Below are 21,522 nucleotides of genomic sequence, written 5' to 3' on the forward strand. Positions count from 1 at the left end.
GCTTGCGAGTGGTTTATGTGTGCTTTATAGACTCGGTCGACTGACAGACAGGCGCTTTATAGCGCATCCTGGTGTCTGGGGTCGTCCCTAATTGAGTCCGCATAATAACGCTGTCAGAGAAGTACGCACTCCACTCCAGAGAGCGGGGCTGCCAGCATGGCAAGCTCATTCCAGAGACGATCCATCCATAGACACATCCACATCTACATCCACATCCACATCTATCTCTATCCCCAGACTTTTCTCCGGTTGAGTCTGATGTTGAGTGTCGTCTCCGTTTGCTTGTTTTGCACATTGTTGGGGCTATTTGTGTATTTGGCATTCCATTTCACTGAGCGAAAACAATTAGCCGACACTGTCTGTCTTGCTGTCTCTTCTCAGTCTTCTCCGGCTTCCTCTTCTCTATCCGTCCTCATGGCTTCCTCTCTCTGTCTTTGTTAGTTCTCTCATTGGGCGGTCGCTGGAAGAATTCAAGATTATTATTATTCTTTGTTCTGATATATGTCATGGGAGATTTTGAGGGGGACTTGGCGCCACTTGGGGGTTCATTCAGATCGAAACTTATTTGAATTAAGGAATTTTCAATGGAACATTCCATCATTTACTTGGGAAATGATCACAAAGAAAGGTATTAGATTACTCTAGAATTGCTTAGTATGATATAAAATGGTATATAAGATGGGATTTTTTTCATTCTTTGGACAGTTACCTGGTACAGCCAAAATGTCTTCCAAAATATCCCAAAAATTGAATATATCTTACAATAAATGACTGTTAAATGTTTTCAAACAAAGTCTTGTACAATGCTGCTTTCCACTCGTATAATGCGGCAATATTGCTCGTGTCTCTGTCAATTTAGTGGGGGTTCAACAGCATTTCAACTGCTCATTAAATATCAGCTGCATTAATTGGTGCAAAAGATCTTTTTGCTGTGCCAAAAATCTATAAAAAGTCGACATGAATTTTGCAATATTAAATGGTCTGTCCGTCTGCCTTTCTATCTGTCTGTCCCCCTGGATCCACCTGAACACGGGGGTTCTCTAAATATTTATGTGTACATCTGCATGTATGTATGCTCGTGGCCAAGATGTGTCTCTGTCGCTTTATATAGAGGACGAGGGCGAGAGATTTTCTAATGCCCGCCGAGGCTCGGTCGAGATTAGAAGGCAGATGTTGAAATAATCGAAATGAATCTGTTTACACGTCCAAATTAATTGAAAAACGCGTGCTACAGCGCCATTTAATTGAAAATGAAATAGAGCCAAAGGCAAGGGAAAATGCATTGAAGCGAGTTCAAAGAAGCAGCAGCAGCAGAAGCCCCCAAAAATACAAATAGCATTGGGGATCCAATGGGAAAAGTTGGGGGAGATTCTTTGGCATCGTCTGATGGTGTTGATGTTCTCTTCAGACAGAGGCTGATGCGGCGACTGATGATGATGCCTGAGATGGGATGCCTGGCTGCGTGGCTGCTTGGCTGCCTGACTGCGTGGCTGCCTGATGATGATGATGAAATGTGTGCGAATAATTGTCGAGTGCACAACTCATTGAGAAAGTTGGCCCCTTCGAACAGGAGGGGGGGTGGATGCCGGGAGTCAATTGTTGTTATGGTCTAAGTGCGCCAATCAATCAAAGCCATGCCTTGTGATTCCTTCCCCTATCAATTTCAATTTCAATGAGAAAAGAGAATGAAGATTTCGAGGAATAATACCAAGAATATACAAAAGAATATGTACATGGAAATTAATAGACTAGAAATACTCAATGAGAGAATGAGAATGAGGTATACGAGGAGACGCTGAAGCTGTAATATCATATCTGTTTAATCTAGAGGTGGTTCGATTCTCATGAAAATTGTTAAATGGATGGATCAAATATATCTTATTGTGTGTGCGAGCTTTTAACAAAAAATATTTAAAGTTAAGATAGATATAATGGTAAAAGAGCACGTTGAAGGGGGTATAATAGTTGTTTTCCAAAATAAACACAAATCTTAAACCATTAGCGAATAATCCCAATTCCCTTCTCTTCTGCAGACACCCTGGAAGTCCAGCCTGGGCAGCTCTTACAAAACAGGCAGCTCTTCGGTGAGTCTATTAATAATACACTCACCTTTCACCCACTCACTTTCACCCTCTCTCGCCCCACAGTATGGAGCTGGAGGCGACTCCACATCGCGTTACAGTTCCCTGGCCACGCCCAGCGCCTACAGACCATCATTCTCGGGCGGGACATACCGCCTCAAGCGAGATCCACCCACATCGGCAGCCCCACCGCCCGTCACCAGCTACGTGAGTCGCTATGCCAAGACAGAGCCCAAGGAGACGGCCGCCAGCGAGCGGACCAGTCCCATCAAGCGGTACACGGGGGGAGCTGGGACGAGCAGCAGCACGCTGGGAAAGTACGGCAGATCCAGGGATCCCAGTCCCGTGGCCCTGGAGCACACGAATCGAGGTAAATCGAGGGATCCGAGTCCAGTCATCGACAGCGGGAGGAGCAAACTGGGGGCCACATATCGCAGTGGAAACACCTCGACCTCCTCCTCGTCGTCGGGTGCGAGGAATGGGTACGGCAGTCGCTTTGGCCCCGCCGCTTCAAGGATCAGCAATGGCAGCAGCAATGGAAGTGCCATCTCCTACTTGACCACCAGCGACTTTCATGCGAGAACGGCCAGTCGAGCCAGGGCCAGCAGGGAGAAGGAGCAGGAGGTCACCGCAAGTCCCCCAGAGAAGGCCAGGGAGGAAGAGCCAAAGGGCAAACAGCAGGCCAGCCCCGAGAAGGAGCAGGAACAGAAGAAGGTTGCACAGGACCTGCAGCCCGAGGAAACCTTCGTCTCCGTGTCGGTGGTTACGCGTGCCACTTCGCCCACACCACCGGGGAGTACCACCGTCCAGCGTACGCGCCGCATCGACATTGCCAAGACCATCGAGAAGACCATCCAGCGATCGACGAAGCCCCGCCAGATGCTGGAGAAGGAGATCCAATCGGACAGGATGGACGATTCCACGCGATATCTGCGGTACAGCGGTGGCAGCAGCAGCCTCAGCTCCACCTACAGCCCGCACAGGGATCGGATCAGCAGCCTCCGTTACAGTGCCAGTCCGCTGTCCAACAAGTCCGTGTCCCCCTCCGTGGAGGGGAAGTCACAGTCACCAGCGGAGGTCCCCAGTCCACCGTCCAAGAGTAATGGCTCCTTGAGTAATGGGAGCTCCGCCAAGTCGTCCTCCGCCTCCGCCAGCAAATCGAAGCTCTCTCCGCCCAAGGCCATACGTCTGAATGCCTCACGTCAGTCCTCCGTGGAGAATTTGGCCAATAAGCCACCAGCAGCACCCACCAAAAGCGAATCACCCACCAAGACCTGCTCCAGCTCCAGTTCGGGCAGCTCTGCCGTCAAATGGCCCAACAAGGACTTCCGCAAGAGCTCCCTGAATGTGGGACCCACGGACAGGCCGCGCAAATCGCGCACTCCCAGTGGCGGGGAGTCCGAGGACGTGGTGACCAATGGAGGGTCTGCCCAACTAGAACGCTCGCCCAGTGCGGGCTCTGAGGGGAGTCTGGCTTCGGCTGGCTCCTCCGGAAAGAAGAGCTCCAAGCTGAGCAATGGCAAAACGTCCTCCTCAACGGGTAGTCGTCAGAGCACATCGACGTCCTCCGCGGCCGCCTCCTCCACCTCCGCCTCGGACAGCGAGCAGCGGGTGAAGACCGTTAAAAAACAGAGCAAAAAGAAGACGCCCAAAGAAGGCAAGGTCGTTGCCGGCAATGCCGGCCAATCGTTGCCCAACCAAAATAGCCGCAAATCGAATACGCCAGCACCTGAGTCACCTTCACTAGAGGGCCACGATCCCCAACCGAATGAGAGTCCGGTGGCGGCACCACCACCGCACCGATCGCCACAAACGCGTCGTCTGCAGAAGCTCTCGTCGGTGTCGAATTTTTTCGCAAATCGTCAGCAAGACGCAAATAGTGAACCGATCTTCCTCGAAAGCTCGGAGAGCTCTGGGGAACCGGAGGCCCCACCATCGATCAGTCTGGCCACAGATCTTAACACGAACGAACCGCGAACGAAATCGACAAAAACGACGCCCACGAGCGAAGCGAATACCTCAACGAGATCCCCACTGACGACCCCCAGTTCGAGTACGCGCTGTCCCGCCACCACAAGGATCACCACTGCCACCACCCCAACGACGATCAGCAGCAGCAGCACCACCACCACCACGCAGGACACCAGCCTGAGCACCACCTCCGAGCAGGACCCCAGCCAAGAGGAGCCCAGCTGGTGGCAGGACACCAGTCTCCAGATAAACACAGCCTCCGCTTTGGATCAGAACAATCAGAACGGGGAAATGCCTCCCTATAGGCTACGGCACATTGATTCCGGTGAGGAGCAGGCCTGGTGGCTGCGCCGTAGTGAGGCGGATGATGAGGGTGATGATGATACGCTGGCAGAGGAGACTCTGAACCCGCTGGACGATGATCCCAGTCACTGGAGTAGCCAGGATCACGACTTGGAGACGATATCCAAGGTCAAGCAGATGCCAAGGAGCCGCATCTCACCGGAGCAGGATGCCTGGTGGCTGGAGGAGGAACAGGAACAGCAGCCCCAGTCTCAGGCAAAGATGGAGTCGCAGTCACCTCAGACCCGTTCCCTGCCACAGTCACCGCCGCAGTCCCGATCTCTGCCCCAATCCCCCCTGCAACTGCAGTCCCCTCTCCATTCAAATGGCTACCACGAGGACGAGAACAACAACAACAACAACAATGAGACGCATGTGGAGGTGACCTTGAAACTACCGAGTGGTTCCAAAAGCTCCAACTCGAAAAGCCACAGCGACGAGGGACCCAAGCACTGGTGGATGTCCGGACCCACCAAAAAGCTGTTCAATGTCCAACGCGTGGAGTCCGGAGAGCGGGCCTGGTGGCAGGACAGTGAAAAGGAAAAAGAGAAGGAGAAAGAGATGGAACCACCGCCAGTGAAGCCACCCACACCCCCGCCTTGCATCATCAAGCACTGGGAGTCGGGAGAGCGGGCCTGGTGGCTGCAGGACGAGCCAGAAGCAGCGCAGTCGGCAGCAGTTGCAGTTGCTGCCGCTGCCAACGCCAGCAGCGACGAGGAGGAGGAAGAGGAGCAGCAGGCCAGAGATGAGACAGATCAAAGGCGCAGGAATCCGCAGCAGCAGCACCAACTGGACACGCCACACGAGCTGAGCAGCTCCTTCCACTTTTCCTACACCGAACGCCCGCCGCCACTGGGGCAGTGCGCCAGTCCCGTGCCGACAGAGCAGCGACCGCGCTGTCCCTCGCCCTACGACAACATTCCAATGGGAAGAGCCCACATGCCGGCAGCGCAGTCAGCGCCACCGACATCGCTGCAGCCACGCTTCTCCCCACAGGTGAGGCGGCCCGGCGAGAAGCTTTTCATCTCGCGGCATCAGAATATCGACGAGCTTTTGGGTGGCGCTTGCCGGCCGCTCAGTCCGCTCTTCTACAACAACAGCAGCAGCGATGCGACGCCGGAAAGCGGCACGAATATGTTCCTGCTGGAGGAGAGCTCCTCCCTGGCCAGCAAGAATATGTTCCTCCTGGAGGAGATCACGCCGGATCAGGTGCGCATCCACGATAGCACCGCTCAGCGGCCGGTCATCCAGCGCATGCAAAGGTGAGTAGCGTGAGAGCGAAAGCTCCGAGAGAGAGAGTGCTTTCTGTCGTTTGTTGTGTGGTGAATGTCGAACATGTGGTTGCTAATGCACTCTCTCTCTCTCTATTTTGATCTTGCAGAGACGTGGAGTGGTTGGAGAATGGCAGCAACTTTTACGAGCCACCAAAGCAGCACCATCAGCAGCAGCAGCAGCGGAGGGTAAGTGGTTCACCACCCTCTCTCTCCCACTCTTGATTTCTAAGCAGATTGCAGGCTTTTTGGCAGCCTGCCCGGCGTCTCGTCTTGTTACGATATATCTATCGTGACGCCTACGCCTTTGTTTATTTATACAGATACCCTTACTCACTTTTCCTGATATAGGCAGAGCATATTAGCTAGTCACTTATCAGCAGAAGCCCTTACTCACATCTAGTCATTCGGTTGATGATGCCCCACCTTCCCGAACTGCCTTTCACATTCAATGGCCTTATCGGCAGGACTTATGACACCCACTGTATCAATTACCCTGTACTGCAGCTGTAGGCTCATATGACAAAGGGCAACGCAGAGGCAGGGCCAGTCAAGGTGCGCTCGCTCACACCCAATTCTTCAGTTATCAGAATCTGGCATCTCTCTCGCGCGCCAGATTCGGTCCCGAATGACAGCAGTCCTCAAGTGTCTGAGATCTCTGGTGGTTTGTGGAAGGGAGAGGGGGCCCTGTGAGTCAGCCGTAGGCCGCCATCCGCAGGCTCTCGTGCGCTCTCACTCCCACACTAACAACAATGCGCACAAAAATGCCAGAACAAAATGCGGAACAGCAAAAGGAAAAAACACATAAAACCTAGTACTGGCTGGAAATACCCTGTAAAAGGGTATTGTTAATCTGACTGACTCACTTTTCTATGCAGAATTATATAACTTCGGAGCAAATGAATGTAAACTAAGAGTTGGTTTGGGTGCCGGCCCACTTGCAGTACAGTCCTTCGATTAGTTTTCCTAGAAATACACAGCTTTATAAATGCGAGCTTTAAAACATATGTACTAAATAATACTTACATACATATGTTCACATTTATAGAGTAGTCGAGATGTCTTTAGCCGTCGTGAGTGCCATAGCCCCCCACCAGCAAAGGGTATAAAAATCACGCAAAAATTCCCACTTAATTACATTCTGTCTGCGGGGCAGTCAGCGGGTCGCTTCCCGGCGAATTTGGATCTCGGTTCTGCGCTCCAGTTTGATGGGATGGGTTCGCGCCAACAAGGGAATCTCAGAAGAAGAGACTCCCGGCTAAATGGGTCATAATGCAATTAACATGAATATAAAGCCAAATCAAGTGGGAAAGAGCAAAGATAACTGTAAATTCCAGTAACCCCACCACTGTGTGGGGTTAGCATTTAACAGAGGGAACAAAGGGAGATTGCAAATATTTATATGTACATACATACGTTTGTGTGTATTCGATTCGCTGCTTATGTACTCGCAAAATTGTTGACTTTGTGCTGCCAAATGTGGCCATAAAAAAAGTCTCCGTCGAACATTAAAAATCGAAAGTCCATTCAACTTTTGCATGAGGGGTGGGGCGGGGTACGAGGTATCTCGCACTAGACAAAGTCTGTTGTTGTCACCTCTGAACCGCCGTCAATCTGTCCCGCTCTCTCGCAAATTCTTTTCTCACCTCTGAACTTCCATCGGTGGCTGCGTCTGTCTCTGCCTCTCGCATGAATCGCTAGCCCAAAATAGCCAAACGGCATTGATGCGTGAAAACCAAAGCAAAAAAACACGCCAAAAAATTAACCAAATTACATTATAAAAGACATTTAGTTTCGTTTATCGCGCAAATAATTGCTCAAAGGAAAAAGAGACACAATTTTAATGGGGTGGAAAACAATACAAAACACTCGCGGATGAGTCAGATCTGTCTGATGTCTGTTCCTCCATTCCACTGTTGAATACTGTGCGGTGTCTGTCTTTTCCTCTGCATCTTCCCGTTGCTATCCATCTCTCTTTTGATCATTCTTTCTCGTCGTCTTCTTTGCATTGTTGTTATTCAAGGCAATGGGTGACAACTCTATTATCAGTTCGTGTACTATCATGTCTCCGAAGACAACCCAAGCTCGTTTTTTTTATTTATGTTGTAGTTTTAACATATTTGAAGTCTGAATCGACATTTGTTTGACTCTGAACTTGGGGAAACTCCCATTAGATGTGAAGTGTTAAGTTTTATTTCTGGGAAAATATGCAACATTGAAGCTGCTGCTGTGTGTTTATCTATCCATCCCTCTCACTCTTGAGCGTAGAAGGAAACTGTGGACGTATGTTTTTCCCTTTCCCTCTTTAACGGAAGCACATATGTACATACATATGTATTACTCGAATGTAATGATTATTAAACAAGCACTCTAATGTCATACTCCTCGAAGCTTTAACCCAATTTAAATACCTCTAACCCACTTAAACTGTCGCATTAAACAATCCACCGGCTATAAAAACAAACTAAATTATTTACTCTATCGCCAAGCCTAATCGGCATTTGAAGCAATCGATTGGCCATTAAGTGGCATATCGAATGTGTTGGCCCCACCGTTAAACGCATGGCTGCCAATTGAATGTATAACTCTTTCTGGCCCGCTCCCAAAATGCAATACATTGTCCCCCCGTCCTAAATGAAGTTTTGCACTCCACACAAACACACACACACACACACACACACCCATAGGAGTATGCACCCAGCGAATGTCCAGCTAATGATAGGCTAACGCTCAATCAACGATAAAGCCAAATTGTGGCACACGCGCAGCCTGGGCTATTTTTAGGCCCTGAAAATCGACTATCAGCTGCAGTTCAACGCAGCAACAACGTGTTGCAGGAAGGTGCAGCCTGGCCACAGGCACAAACATACACACACACACACACACACACCTGCACGCAATCCAACCTGCCTCAAGAGGTTTACGTAGCGTAACGCAACGTAACCCAAACGTCCGCGTCTTGTCTTACGCGGCTAACGCAAGGTGTGTGTGAATATAAGGTGAGTCATTCCCAAGAAACGATCAAAAGATTTTATTTTCAAGGTCTGCGGTCTGCAGAGAGCACACAGAGCGAGCAAAGAGAGAGAGTGAGGGAGAGAGAGATTTTCTCAGACGATGATATGGTTCATATGATCAGGAAAAATAACATGCAGCATGGACAAATCATTTAACATTTATCACAAAACAGAGAGTACCGCCTTACCTTGTATAAATGCACCGTTGGCTATCGTCTCTATGGCTGCTTACGTTGTTGTTCCCGCTCTCTCGCTCACCGTCGCTTTGGCTTTGGCTTTGGCTGATTCTCTCTCACACCACTACACTTTGCCCGTGCTTCTTCTTCTTCGTCTTCTTGCACTTTTGTTGCTTGCCTTCTTCCACTTTGGGAGCTTCAGCGGCTCCACGGCATTTTGGGGCTTTCAGTTGCTCCCCGAGCACGCTCGAATTTAGTCGTCGCCGTCCGGTCGCCTCCGCTGCTTGTCGCGTGTCGTGTGAGTTAAGAAAAACGTAAAAATACGCGCACCCCCGCTATTGCTGGTTACCCCTCGTCCGTTGCGTGTTGTTGTTGGCAACATTTATGATATTTTAACCAACAAACGGAATGGTAATTGGAAATACTAAAAAGATCCAAAGTGTTTAGCGAAAAATCAAACGAAATACAAAATAGCCGATAAAGTGGGAAATAATTGTGCAAAACGAATCGAGGAAGAGGCATAAACATGGTTAATAATGTTAACTAGACGACGGACTCTGCTAAAATTGCAATTTGTTTTGAAATACTATTGATTTTTTTGCGTGTCACTGTGTCAGTGTCAATGGACAATCTTCAATTTTTTTTTTTATGTTTTTCGAATGGTGTGCTCCACTGTGGGCGCCCCTGCTTCTTCAAAAAACAAAAAAAAATCTCAGTGTCAAATGTTCTTCAGCGGGAAACAGCTGTCGTGCCTGTCTCCATCTCATTCGCTCTCCTTGTCTGCTCATCCTCTTTGGCCGCTGCTTCGTTATGGAGTGCAGGGCTCTCACGAAACGTCAGGTTCGGGCTCCTATTGAGGATCTCTGTCCCCTGTCCCCTGTCCCTGTGAGATGAGCAAATAGTAGTGAAAATATACACACACAAAAAAGACTCTAAAGGAGAGGCAAAGGAATATCCAAAAACCGGAATTGTGCAAATAAATCTCGATACAAGACGAGTCTTCCCAGGGAAGCACTCTGTGGGTCGGTCATTTTGTTGGGGCCAGAAGGAAGCATATCGTTGGCGTTCAATTTTTGGCAAATTACGAGGAGAGAAATATGTAATTTATTTGCAATCATTAAGGAAAATTGCATGCCCAAGGGGAAAATATGTCTCCCAGAAGATCACTTTCTATACTTTACCCTATGAAAGCTGCATTTCGTGGGCCATCTATCACCTGTTGACCCAAAAATCATTGACAGCAAATTATCATCTAGTACCGCTCCACATAGTACCCGCATAGTACCTTCCTTCATTCTGTCAGCTGTCGCTCAATTAGTTTGAATTGCATTACCCTATGATTACCCCATAAAACAGACGGCCCCAACATGCCCCAACTAAAACCGAAACTAAAGCAAAAACTTACTCTTCTGCTGCTCTACTCTTTATTTACCTTTTAATATGCAAATAATGAATGCTGTGGAATTTATTATGGCGAAATAAGAATGAGTTAATTCACTCAGCTCTATATCTAGTGTGCAAAAAAAGAGCAGCTGTTGCGAGGGGTTAGTGGGGGCAAGAAAAACCTCATTTTCAACGCGGCTAGTGCGAAGTACGAAGTACTTGCCAGAAAGAGAGCTTCGCCTCGCTTCTACTTAGCCATAGACACAGGCATGTGCAAATTACAGTGGGCTGTGAAAGTCAGTGCAACGTCAGTGGAAATAATTGTGCAAAATGTGAGAGTATCTAAGGAGGATAGCATTTATAATGGAATAATAGAGGACGGAAGGAACAGTTCGTAACCAAAAATTGGCCCAGATCTGTGTGATTGTGGCCCAATTGTGATTCCCTTCAATTGTTTTTAGCGCATACCTAGCGCACCCACTGTGCGGACACCACCGTAAACGTAGTTACGATTTTAATTATCTGCCGGCGTAATCTGCCAGCGACGACAGCGACAGCAACGTCGACGTCGACGTCGACCGCCTGTTGACGTGCCAACCGCGAGACACTTCAGATTTGGCTTTAGTTTTTTTTTTTCGCTCGCTTCTTCTCTGGGTTTAGCGGTCGCCGCTTTGCACTCTATTATCTTGCTTTTCTTTTCTTTTCTCAGCTCAAGCTTTTTTTGCAGCCGCTAATCCAATTTTTTTAATTGTGCTGCAAAGAGATGATGCGGGAGAGGGAGAGGCGGAGAGAGAACACCATCCAGCACTTAGTTAAGACAGTAGTTGAAAGGGGTGGGTGGGGGAACAGAGAGAGAGAGAGAGAGAGAGAGAATGGGTTTGCCCTCAAATGGTTCTCTCTTCCTTGATGTTGCTTACGATTCTGCCGCTGCCGCTGCCGCTGCTTCTCTGCTGCGCTCGTTCTCTTTGTTTCTGTTTTGGTGGAGTTTTTTATACCCATAATTGCCTGTGCAAAGTGCAAAGGGTATATTGATATCGAAAAGGGTTAACTTAATTTATAATATATTTTGTTCGCATTAAGATACAGAAGTTCACCCACCAAGTTACAAATATTCTCCTTTCAACATTGTTCAGCCTAAACAGTAATTGGTTAATGGGTATTTTGTAGTCGGTATTCAAGTCGGTCTTTCCACTCATTCCTTCTTGTTTGGTGCTTAGTTTTTCGCGTTATCTTTTGAGCGCTTATCTAGCTACTGAAGTCGTTCGTTTCGTTCCCTTATTCGCTCGTTCGCTATGCAAAGTCAAGGTGAACAGCGGCTAGAGAATGGATGGCACAGAGATGGGGGTCCATCAACATCAACATCAACATCAACCCATCCACTGACAACTAATTATAATTCTCAACTTAAAGCCAAATTAAGTTGAATGACGAACCATATGATCTGTAATCGGCTTAAAGTTCAATTGCGTGGGCTGTAAGCGAAAGCTTACATAAACCAGGGGGACTTATCTATCTGTTCGAAAAAACTATCTTTCAACTCATTAACTAACAATCAAGTTGGCAGCAGACAACAAAGCGCATTAGTGAGTAATTTCCCCTCTTATCCATCTTTCTCGTATATGTATGTACTACGTATGTACGTGTGTATCTACTTTGGACGATAAAGTGTTTGGCTAAACAATGAAAGTGTTAGTGGTGCAACCACACCCAAAAAAAAAAAAATAAAAGAGAAAAAACCCCTCATAAAAAATGGTAAAAATTGTTGCGTTTGGTTTCTTTCAGCGAACGAGCGAGCACTCTTTGCCAAATGATATTGAGGTCACACCGTGGCTTAGTACACGCCACCCAAAGGCACTCTCTATATACAGCCGTGCCCTACAGCTTACAGTTACATGCATACTGTGAAATAAATAACCTATTAGCACGAAGGTCCCCCCCATAGCCTACGGTTGTTTATTGATTTATTTCCCCTCTCTTTTGGTGCCTCTCTCTGGGTCCGAACATGATATTTCTTCTCACTTTCATTGACATGGATCTGATTCACACGCTTACTACAATATTTCTATGCACTGCATTCTGTCTAGCATTGACATATGGAAATTGCAGTCAAAACTTCTGTTGGTTGTTGATGTCCGGAATTTTGGGTCAGGGTTCTGTTCTTAGAGGTATTCCTATTGATTTTTATGGGGCTAAGACCATGAACGTACCTTAGAAACCACAAAATGGTTAAAGAATTGTGAGAAAAGGTCGGGGAAAAGCTCAATAAACTAGAAAATATCTCAATAAGAACATAATACAATACATCTGTGTAAATTGTTTTACAAAATCTCAATTATCTCGTTTTAACTGTAAAGTTTCATTCAAGTTTCAAGTGCTGGATAAACAAAAGACGGCACACAATATTGGATTTACTTTCGAGTACGCGTCTCGGAGTAAATTCGTTATAAATACAATTTAATCTTGTACAAACAGTCGACCCATAGGTATATTTCAATCAAAGAAGCTGTCACTCCACATTTTATGGGAATAAAGAGTTCACTTCTCCGTCCATTACCTATCCTGAACAAAACCTATCCCTAACATTCCCCAACACCACTTCCAACTCCATCTACATCTCCATCTACATCTAATGAAGTGATAACTTGACATTTGGGGACCCTTCGGACTTATCAGGGGAGTTGAACAAATTTTCTGTGATTTTTATCGCTGCTTCCCGAAATGTCTTTTCAATGGTTTTCTGAATGGTGGGCGCCATAAAAGTTGATTACAGCCAAAGGAGGAGCCAGAAGGGGGTTCATAAAATGCAAAGTAGTTTGATTGTGCGATCATAAAAAAAGGTTATGGCCATAAAAGCAATTAACTTTAACCAAAACGAATCGTGGCCAGAGTCGGGGGAGGCCCTGCCTGCGTCAGAGATGCAACAGATCTGTTGCCTTGATTTTGATTTGCTTTTCTTTGGCTTGCAATTTGCGGTTTTTTGTTGTGCAGGATTGCAGAATACAAAAATAATCATTGATTACGGCATACGGCATCAGCCCATATTATGGGGAAATCTTACGACCTTGATGCCTGATTCGTATCGATTGTTGCAAGGCGAAGGCGGATTCAACTCTTTATTTTTTTTACCATTTCTTTTGAGGCATCTTTTGATTGCTGCCCATTTGAAATTGCATTTCGAATCAATCAAACCTCAACTTGACCTTGCCACAAGCCCCATAATTTAACACTCACTCGCCACTACACAATTCCGGAGTCCGGAGTCCAGAGTCCGGAGGGACTGGCATTTGACACTCCCCCAAATCCGTAAACCGAAATCCCAAAAACCGACAAACCATCAGCGATTTATCAGGCGGCCGTTGGCTGGTGGATGGTGGCTGGTGGCTGGCGGTGTGTGCAACATTTAAGCGCTGGTTTGTTGCATAAAATCTGCATAAAATTAACAGGCGTCTCTCTGACCATTGAACCAACAAACAACAAACACTTTGTGTGGCTACAATTTTCAATAAATTTTATGTATTTTCGTATGCATTATGAGTCGTCAGAGGTGATTTATGGTGGAAACTGCAATGCCGACTGTCTCTACCAGTCGTCTACCTGTCTTTCTGTCTCTTGGAGATGCAATCGCCACAGCAGACAAGCCACAAAAAAAAAAAAAATGTTTAAATACAAATAAACAAAAAAAAAAGAAAAAAACTCTGTGTGTAATGCAATTTATCATGGCCCAAAGTGAAAACACGTCCAAAGCACAGGCGCAGATAAAACGCATTGTTTATTAGACTATAAAATGATGGTTATATCCCCCCACCCACCGCTCTCATCTGGGATCGTCTTGTGGCGGCTTGGCGTCGCTCATTAGGCCAACAGCTTGTAAAAAAATCAAATAAAACCCCCTCCAGCTCTGTCGCTTAAAGATTGTTATTCAAATGTGGGCCTCAGTTGAGTGAAAAGAGCGCCCTCATAAAGAAAATTAGACATAAGCCACAACATGAGCTTCATTTTCATGGAAAATCTATATGCTTTTGCTTTCAAATCATTCATTAACGGATCAGCAGAACATTTGGGGCAAACAATCGTATGATTCATGATTTTGTTTGTTGCCCTTTAAGTATGGAATAGGGCTTACATTTCTATGATATCTACTTCCAAGATTATTTGCTCATTGATTGTTGGAAATGCAGCACTTGCCGATGGAGGGTATAAGTTAATTTCTTTGATAAATTTTTGCTATCAATTTTCCAAGAAAATCGATTTGCGAATTTGATACGTCCTCAATTTTAAGGGAAATACGTTAGCTGTTGAAGAAGATACATTGCTGAATGGATGTATTTAGTCGGTTTTGAAACATAAGAAGTCCAAGCATTAAGCTAAAATCATTCACAGAAAATCAATTGATCCGAAATCCCAAACGAGGGGCAAAGTACAGCATTCGGCAACCGCTGCAATTTCTGTAATAAGACACCAAAGTGTCCCTGAAAACACATAGACTTGGCAAAAAATACCTGAAATTATTGGAAAACAAACATAAGTTTCAACCAATCATCAAATTGCAGAAACTGAAGGCAAAAATCAACTCTTCCAAGAAATGTACGGTGTGCTCTTGCAGATAAAAGTAAAAAAAAACCTTGTATATTTTATAAATAATGCCATCATAATCATACAGAGAGAATGCCTTGTGTTACTTCATGGAAATGATGTCATTTCCCTCAAGGGAAGTTTATACCACGAATCAACATCTCAGTACCGTCTTTATATATAGTAAATAATAAATGGTATTCTTATATCCTTCTATATAGCCACCCTATTCCCAACATTCATTTCGATAAAAGCGGAAATCCAGTAAATCAGTGAATCCCATATAAAATCGAACAAATGGCCAGAAACATCAACATTTTATTGCATAAAATACACAAATCTAAAAGAAAATGTAAAAAATGTAAAATATTTAAGTGTTTGACCCAAATTTTGAAATGAAAATTGTCACACAGCTGATGGGAAAGAAGAGGCTGTGAAAACTGGGCCACTGGTTCCACTTCTCCCCCCCCCCCCACCGTCGCCCTCTCAGTATTCCTCTGCCTCTCGGTGGTTTTTCTTGGCTAAAAAAATGTATCTTAACTTTATTATTTTGATGATGATTGTTGTTGCCGTTTTGGTCGTTTGTTGGCCCATTGCATAATCCCGGCACAAAAATCGTGGCCAAGTCTTTTTTTTGCTGCACTCAAAAATATTAGTCACGCACTCACACAGAGCCCGCAAATTAGTAGAGCAAATGAATATGCCACACATAAAATATATACATACCAGATACCCCAGATAGCAGATGTACATATATATAGATATATATATAGAGTATTGTGTGTGTGTTTGTGTTGATATTTTGTAAGAATTCATGTCAACTGCATACAAAAATAACCCACAAAATGAGTTGTACAGATGATGCCCCTGGTTCACAGGTCCCGCATTTGCATCTGTCTGTAAAGGGAACCACCGATGATGATGAGGCAACAGAGACCGAGAGAGTGAGGTGTCTGTCTGTCTGTCTGTCTGTCTGTTTCTATGGGTGATCTATCAAAATGACATAATGTTTCACATGAAGATTCTGTCAGCTCGAATGCCTAGAAAGAACTCCAATTCTCTTTGTAGAGAGCGATTCCTTTTGATTGACTGCCTCTTCAGGTATTCATAGTTCTGACAGATGGAATGGATGCTTGTTTCTAGCTATCTGTTAGGGATCTTAGATTCCCTTTATCTAAGCTCTGGCTACTCTCAATGTTAGTTTCTATGATATATTCCACGATTTTCTATGATTTTAAATAGGTCCGAATAAGAATTGTAGATCTCTAATCTCAAATCTCAAGCTAATTTGGGTTCTCCATGGTTTCAGTTGATTATAGTAAATTATTTCTCCATTTGATTATAATTTATTTAATTTATTCCGTATTATTCCATTAAATAATGAAAAATTATACATAATAGTGCTATATATTCATGGAAAACCTAATTAAAACCCAAGCTAATTTTGATAAATGTCTTTTGTATGGAATATATTTTAGATTCTTCTTGAAGTTGGCCCAAGTTTTCCATCTTAAAAGGGATCTTTTATCTTGTGCTGACACTTTCGATTCTTCTTGCTTGAAGAATTAGCATATTTAATAGAATAGAAAATGCATAATATTAATTTATATTCCAATATTCCAACACTTTCCACTACTCGAATGGTGGACTACCGTTGGCTGCATTTTCCAGAGGAATGAAGTGGCAAACGCTTTTCGAGTGGCATCGCTCTTGAGAGGCAGAAAGTAGTGCACTTCTCTCTGGCTTTTGACCCCAATTCCTGAAGTATTCCGATCGACACATTGGAGTCTGTTTCTTTTTTTTTTTAGCACTGAAAACTAAAGAATAAGCTGGGAAATTCCCCAATGAACACGTTGTCACACGACGATTTCCTGCCTCCGGCTTTGGTTCTCTTTTCATTTCCGTTCTGTGGGGCCTTTGGGGGGCTCCTGGGGGGGCTTATGATCATTACGCTATTGTTATAATTAACTGTGAAGAACACCTCCAACCTTTCCAGCACCTCCAGAAGGGGAGTTCTATAATGAGTTGGCATTCTTGCGGAGGCACATAGTTTGGACTTGGAGTTGGACTTGGACCTGGGGCATCCGTTGCATACGAAATCAGCTACGGTTCTGAGCGAAAGAATTCAATAAATCAAGCGCACACGCACCAGTACCACATTATGCCATGGTATGCGCACGTGTATCGAGAGTAGAGGGTATCTCTATAGGATTTGACAGAGACACACCACACCGCACCGCACTCTACTGCTGCCTGCCTCTGATCTCGAGTGGCATGCGATGTGTTTTCCCTCAAACATTTAACCGTTTCAAACACACAACACACAAACGTGACACAATTTTCTTTCCAAACTCGTTTCGAGAGAGCCAGGGCCCTCTATTATGGCCCAGGCCAATCATCGGTGTTTTTTCCTTTGGCTGGCTTTTTATTGGCAGTTGAAATTATTTTTAAATGCATTCGCTTAACAATTTTATATGTCTTTCATTCAGTTCGGTTCAGTTCAGTCAAGAGGTCAAACAACTTTTCTTCTGATTGCCGGCCGTAGTACCTTTTTCTTCTACAACCTTTTTCTCAATTCAAAAATGATTTGTTTGTTTCCATTATCATCTCTCTCCCTCTCTCTCTCTCTCTCTCTTGAGAGCATGACAAATTATTGTGGAATGTAGTGTCTTTTTCTCTCTTTTTTCCTTTTTTTTTTTTTGGGTTCTGTTTCCATTAAAATATCTGTTTTCTGTTTCTGTTTCTGTTTTTGTATGGCCAAATATTTGCTGTTCAGCGAACCATAGACCTACCGTATGTGGTATTTTTTTTTTTGCGCATTCTGCGAACCCATTGAACCAACGAATGTATCTGTATCTGTATCTGGGTTTATTACTTTATTAAGTCTGCGATAAGTATCGCGGAATCTTTTCCAATGTTGTGGGTCTCTTCGGGGCAGATAACAGCAGGAGGGGGGGAGAGAGGCAAATGTGTGAAGTACAAGTAGATTTAATTGAATTCAATGAAGTTCAATCACAAGTGTCACGTGTGTGCCCTAGGGTATACAGATAATCTTGATGGAACAGAAATAGTTGTCTGCTCGTGCGATTAAATGGTGGGCATACGCGTAAAGACACATTTTAATACATTTAGAGATCTTAAAACGTTTGATAGTGCTCGCTAGAAAGCTCCTTCGTATGAAGATTCCAAGAGATTCGAATCTGTTTGAAAACTTCGAACTCATTTCGAAAGAGTGGACATTCTATTCAATCTTAGAACTCTAGTTATGGCACAGAACCTGAAAGTAAATTCTGAACCCAGAGATCTCCACGCGTATTCTTTTCGCATCTTAGAAAGAACTTATAAGCTTTTGTTTTTCTGGGAAACACGTGTACCTTTAAAGAGAATCAATCAGGGATATAGAAGGTGAAGGCAATTGAAATTCCTCAAAATTCTTTATAAAATCAAAAATATCCACAAGCACGAGCATTTCTCTGAAGAACCTCCCCTCTACAAGCAGCTCTTCCAGCAACTTCCTGTTTGCATAAATTCGATTGGGGACCCCCTTCGATGAAGAAAACCCTAACTGTATCAATGTCAATGCTCCGTTGCGGATCATCAAAGCGTACTCTTAAGCGGATCACAGAGTACGGATTCGGGCAGAGTGCGGTGCGCCCGTAGGGGCATGCAACAGGCAGCAGCCGCACAGTAGCTGTCAATTAAGCGTCTTTGGGAAATTGTTAAGTTATTAGCCATCCCATGGGGGGCTATGGCTATGGAAAATTTGCATAATTGATGGCATAAAAAACTGCAGAAGAAGAAGCGGCAACGGCAGCAGGAAGAGACGTTGCCTGACTCCTCCAACGCCAGTGATTGCAACATGGGGCAGGCAGGCAGGCAGCCAGGCAGCAGCAGCAGCAGCAGCAGTAAAAAGTGAAAGTTCATTTAAGCCAAGTCAAGGCGAAAAAGAGAGAAGCAGCAGCATGGCTCCAAAAAATAGTTTCCTTGAGCCAGCGGGCGGGTTTCATTACCTGCCAGTTGTTACTGTACCGCCGCGGCGGTTATTGTTACTGTACTGTAGTTGTTGTGGGTGCCCCACAGACTGGCCGCTGCTGCTGCTGTTGCTGCTGCTGCTGCTGTGGCATTTGCATAAATTATTTACACTTTAATATGGTCTGTCCATCAGTCAGTCGTCGGTTCGTCGTCGCGTCGGCGCCATTGTCGTAATTTGTAACTAAATATGCCGCTGCTTAGCCATGGCTAACAGCCACACTCTTGGCCACAATGGCCAAAGTTTTTGGCTGGCTGGCTGGCTGGCTGGCTCCGGCCTCCTCCTGGCGTTTATTTCTGCCATACAACATAATATTTATTTAATTTCATTAAATTTCTGCACGTCGCCAATCGCCGGGCCAATGAGGAAGCCAAATAGACGATAGTGATTTTCGCTGATGGTCACTTAACTTTTGACTTGGCCAAAACCGAAACCGAAACCCTTTTTTGTGCTGGCCAAGAGCCCAACAGAGAGTTCCGGCCCGTGTCTGTAGGAATTTCTGTATACGTGAAAGTAAAAATCTTTATTCGGGCCTCAACTTCATTTTCCATTTCATAAACGAAACCAAAAGCAGGCGGACTCTTGCCAATCGGACTCTTGCAACATTGACTTTCGCATGCAACAGAACTTGTTGTTTCGGTTTCTCGCTTGCTGATGTCATGGTGGTGTGCCGTCCCTCTGCTGGTTGCAGTTGCTGGTACCCTTGTGCGATTGTGGGTCCTATAAGGCAACCCAGAAGCTTGCCACCAAAAACAAGGAAGAACTCTTCTTCAAGATAGAGTCGAAAAACCGGTCTTCCAAGGCAGGAAATGCCAGCAAGATCTGCTTAAAGGCAGAGCTTAGAGTGGAATTAGAAAAACAGCTGTTTTTCTGTCTAAGAGCTGTCTAATATTTCTACCAAAAAGCATACTAAATATTTTGTGTTTGAAAATACCCCACATCTCTCATCGCTGGTGGTCTTTTTTGTCATTTGCTTATGGGAAATGTTGCACAGCGAATCAACGTCAACGTCAAGCATGCCTGCATCTCCCCTGCCTGTCCAGGGAACAATCGATCTTCCAGGGTATCTAGAGCCTCGCAACCTGGCTTCTTTCCTGCTGTTTTTGCTTTTTGTTTTGTTTTGCGTGGTGTGGTTCTTTCCTGTGTATGTTTTGGGGCACACCTGCCGCCTTGCCGCCTGGCTGTCAGAAGGAAGCCCTGGCAAGGGTCCATCCGCCAGCGGCCTGTAACCTGCCTCTCGCACTCGCCTCCCCTCTGCCACCGCATTCTCCTGTCTTTCAATTAAACTTTAACTCTTTTAGGTCTTTTGTTTTTTCTGCTGTGCTGTGCTGTGCTGTGCTGTGCTGAACTTCCTTTCTGAGCCCTGAAGTCTTGCCCCACCCGTTCGGGCCGACTTGCAAGTCCGCTCTTAATGACTTGACTTTTATTTTATTTCTCATTTGGTTCGTTCAACAGAACGAAACACCTCTCAACGGTTCGCGGGAGTCTCGTCTGTGGAACAGCTGTTTTCGTTTACACAATATTCTTGGCTTTTGTGTTGTCTTTTGTTAACCGTTTTTATTGGCCTTTTTTATGGCTTTCGCCTTTATTTTTGTGTGCTGTGTTTCCCTGTATTTATTTCGCATTCGCTGCTTCGCAATGAATTATTGCAATTAGGCGCGATGTTTTCTGTGTTTTTCTTTTTTTGTGGCTTTTTAAAAGCCGCCGCCGCCAATTCCATCGCCATCGCCATCGCCGTCGTATTGGGCATCGCATCTGTGAAAAATGCTTTGAGTTAGTGGCTAAAATATAAAATAATTACATGTTATACGCGAGTATTCCACAGTAGTACGAACTTGCTACATGTTTGTGCAACGTGTTGGACAAATTACAAAATTGGTGGCCGGGCCCAGGCCCCCCAGAGAATCTGTGGAATGACTAATGGCTTGAAAGGTAGCCCACCACTAAATGATTCGAGTACACAGCTGAAGAAAGCTAATACTCGAAGAATTCTTGGGGTGGTCAAAGCAGGGCTCTTAAGTTTCAGTTAACGAACAGAAATTTCAGTGTAGAACGTTTTCTAGACCAGGAGTTTGTAGCATACAACGTACAGGGTCGAGGAGCTGATGATAAGTAAACGGGAGTAGGAAGTACGCGCTGGCTTCGGCTTTTGTCTCTGGTCGGCGGGGTGTGGGCATGGAGGAAATTTTACTACCCATTTATAGCTCTGGCAAATGGTCGAGATAAGAATTTATAAAAAAAATCGCGTACGAGTAGGGAAAGGATACTAGGAAACGGGATACAGGGGGGTCAAAGGGACAGATCAGCATGTACACGTGAACGAAGAAGATCACCGGTCAGATCTTTGTCGGCTGCGGTATCGCCCATTGGCGAGAACGCCCACCCTACCATGATCCTTCAGGGCCACCTATTAATCGTCAGGATCCCTCCAACAAAGACTGCGGCGGGTCACATCTCCGTTTTTCGAGGTTGCATGGTTCCGATATAATCTATTTAGCCACGGTTCATTTCCAAAACTACTTTATTTAAACAATCCATAATTCTTCATTTAAATTCCTATAAAACCTAACGCTAATAGAACCTAGTCCCTAATATAAGCCTGCTATTCGGTATCGTCTTACATTTCTAGGGTATTACTAGTATTAAGAGTATCATAGGGGCGAGGTAGCGTATAAGGTTCTT

General features: G+C 45.3%; 1 protein-coding gene and 2 long non-coding RNA genes across 9 annotated transcripts in view; 1 reads left to right on the top strand and 2 right to left on the bottom strand.

Annotated features, from left to right (window-relative positions):
* Positions 1–21,522, top strand: part of Fhos (Formin homology 2 domain containing) — a 57,212-nt gene that overhangs the window by 5,573 nt on the left and 30,117 nt on the right. For all 4 annotated transcript variants that reach the window (XR_001453386.2, XM_015188658.2, XM_015188657.2 and 1 more), the window contains exons 2-4: positions 2,034–2,084; positions 2,148–5,656; positions 5,776–5,854. Coding sequence is in view for 3 of the 4 variants with exons in the window: in XM_015188658.2 (XP_015044144.2) it covers positions 2,034–2,084; positions 2,148–5,656; positions 5,776–5,854 (3,639 nt within the window). In the remaining variant the exon portion in view is untranslated. The remainder of the gene's footprint in view (positions 1–2,033; positions 2,085–2,147; positions 5,657–5,775; positions 5,855–21,522) is intronic.
* On the bottom strand, positions 304–8,478 carry LOC117185145 (uncharacterized). Of its 4 annotated transcripts, none has more exons than XR_004470686.1 (4): positions 7,312–8,478; positions 6,696–6,923; positions 6,532–6,631; positions 304–460 (listed from the first exon to the last, which is right to left on the bottom strand). It is a non-coding gene; the product is annotated as an uncharacterized lncRNA (long non-coding RNA). The 4 variants fall into 4 exon arrangements; XR_004470687.1 differs by having other exon boundaries at positions 7,082–8,478; XR_004470688.1 differs by having other exon boundaries at positions 7,078–8,478.
* Positions 16,447–17,405, bottom strand: LOC117185146 (uncharacterized). The gene is made up of 2 exons (XR_004470690.1): positions 16,799–17,405; positions 16,447–16,738 (listed from the first exon to the last, which is right to left on the bottom strand). It is a non-coding gene; the product is annotated as an uncharacterized lncRNA (long non-coding RNA).

This window comes from Drosophila pseudoobscura, chromosome X (assembly GCF_009870125.1).
Source record: "Drosophila pseudoobscura strain MV-25-SWS-2005 chromosome X, UCI_Dpse_MV25, whole genome shotgun sequence".
NCBI lineage: Eukaryota > Metazoa > Arthropoda > Insecta > Diptera > Drosophilidae > Drosophila > Drosophila pseudoobscura.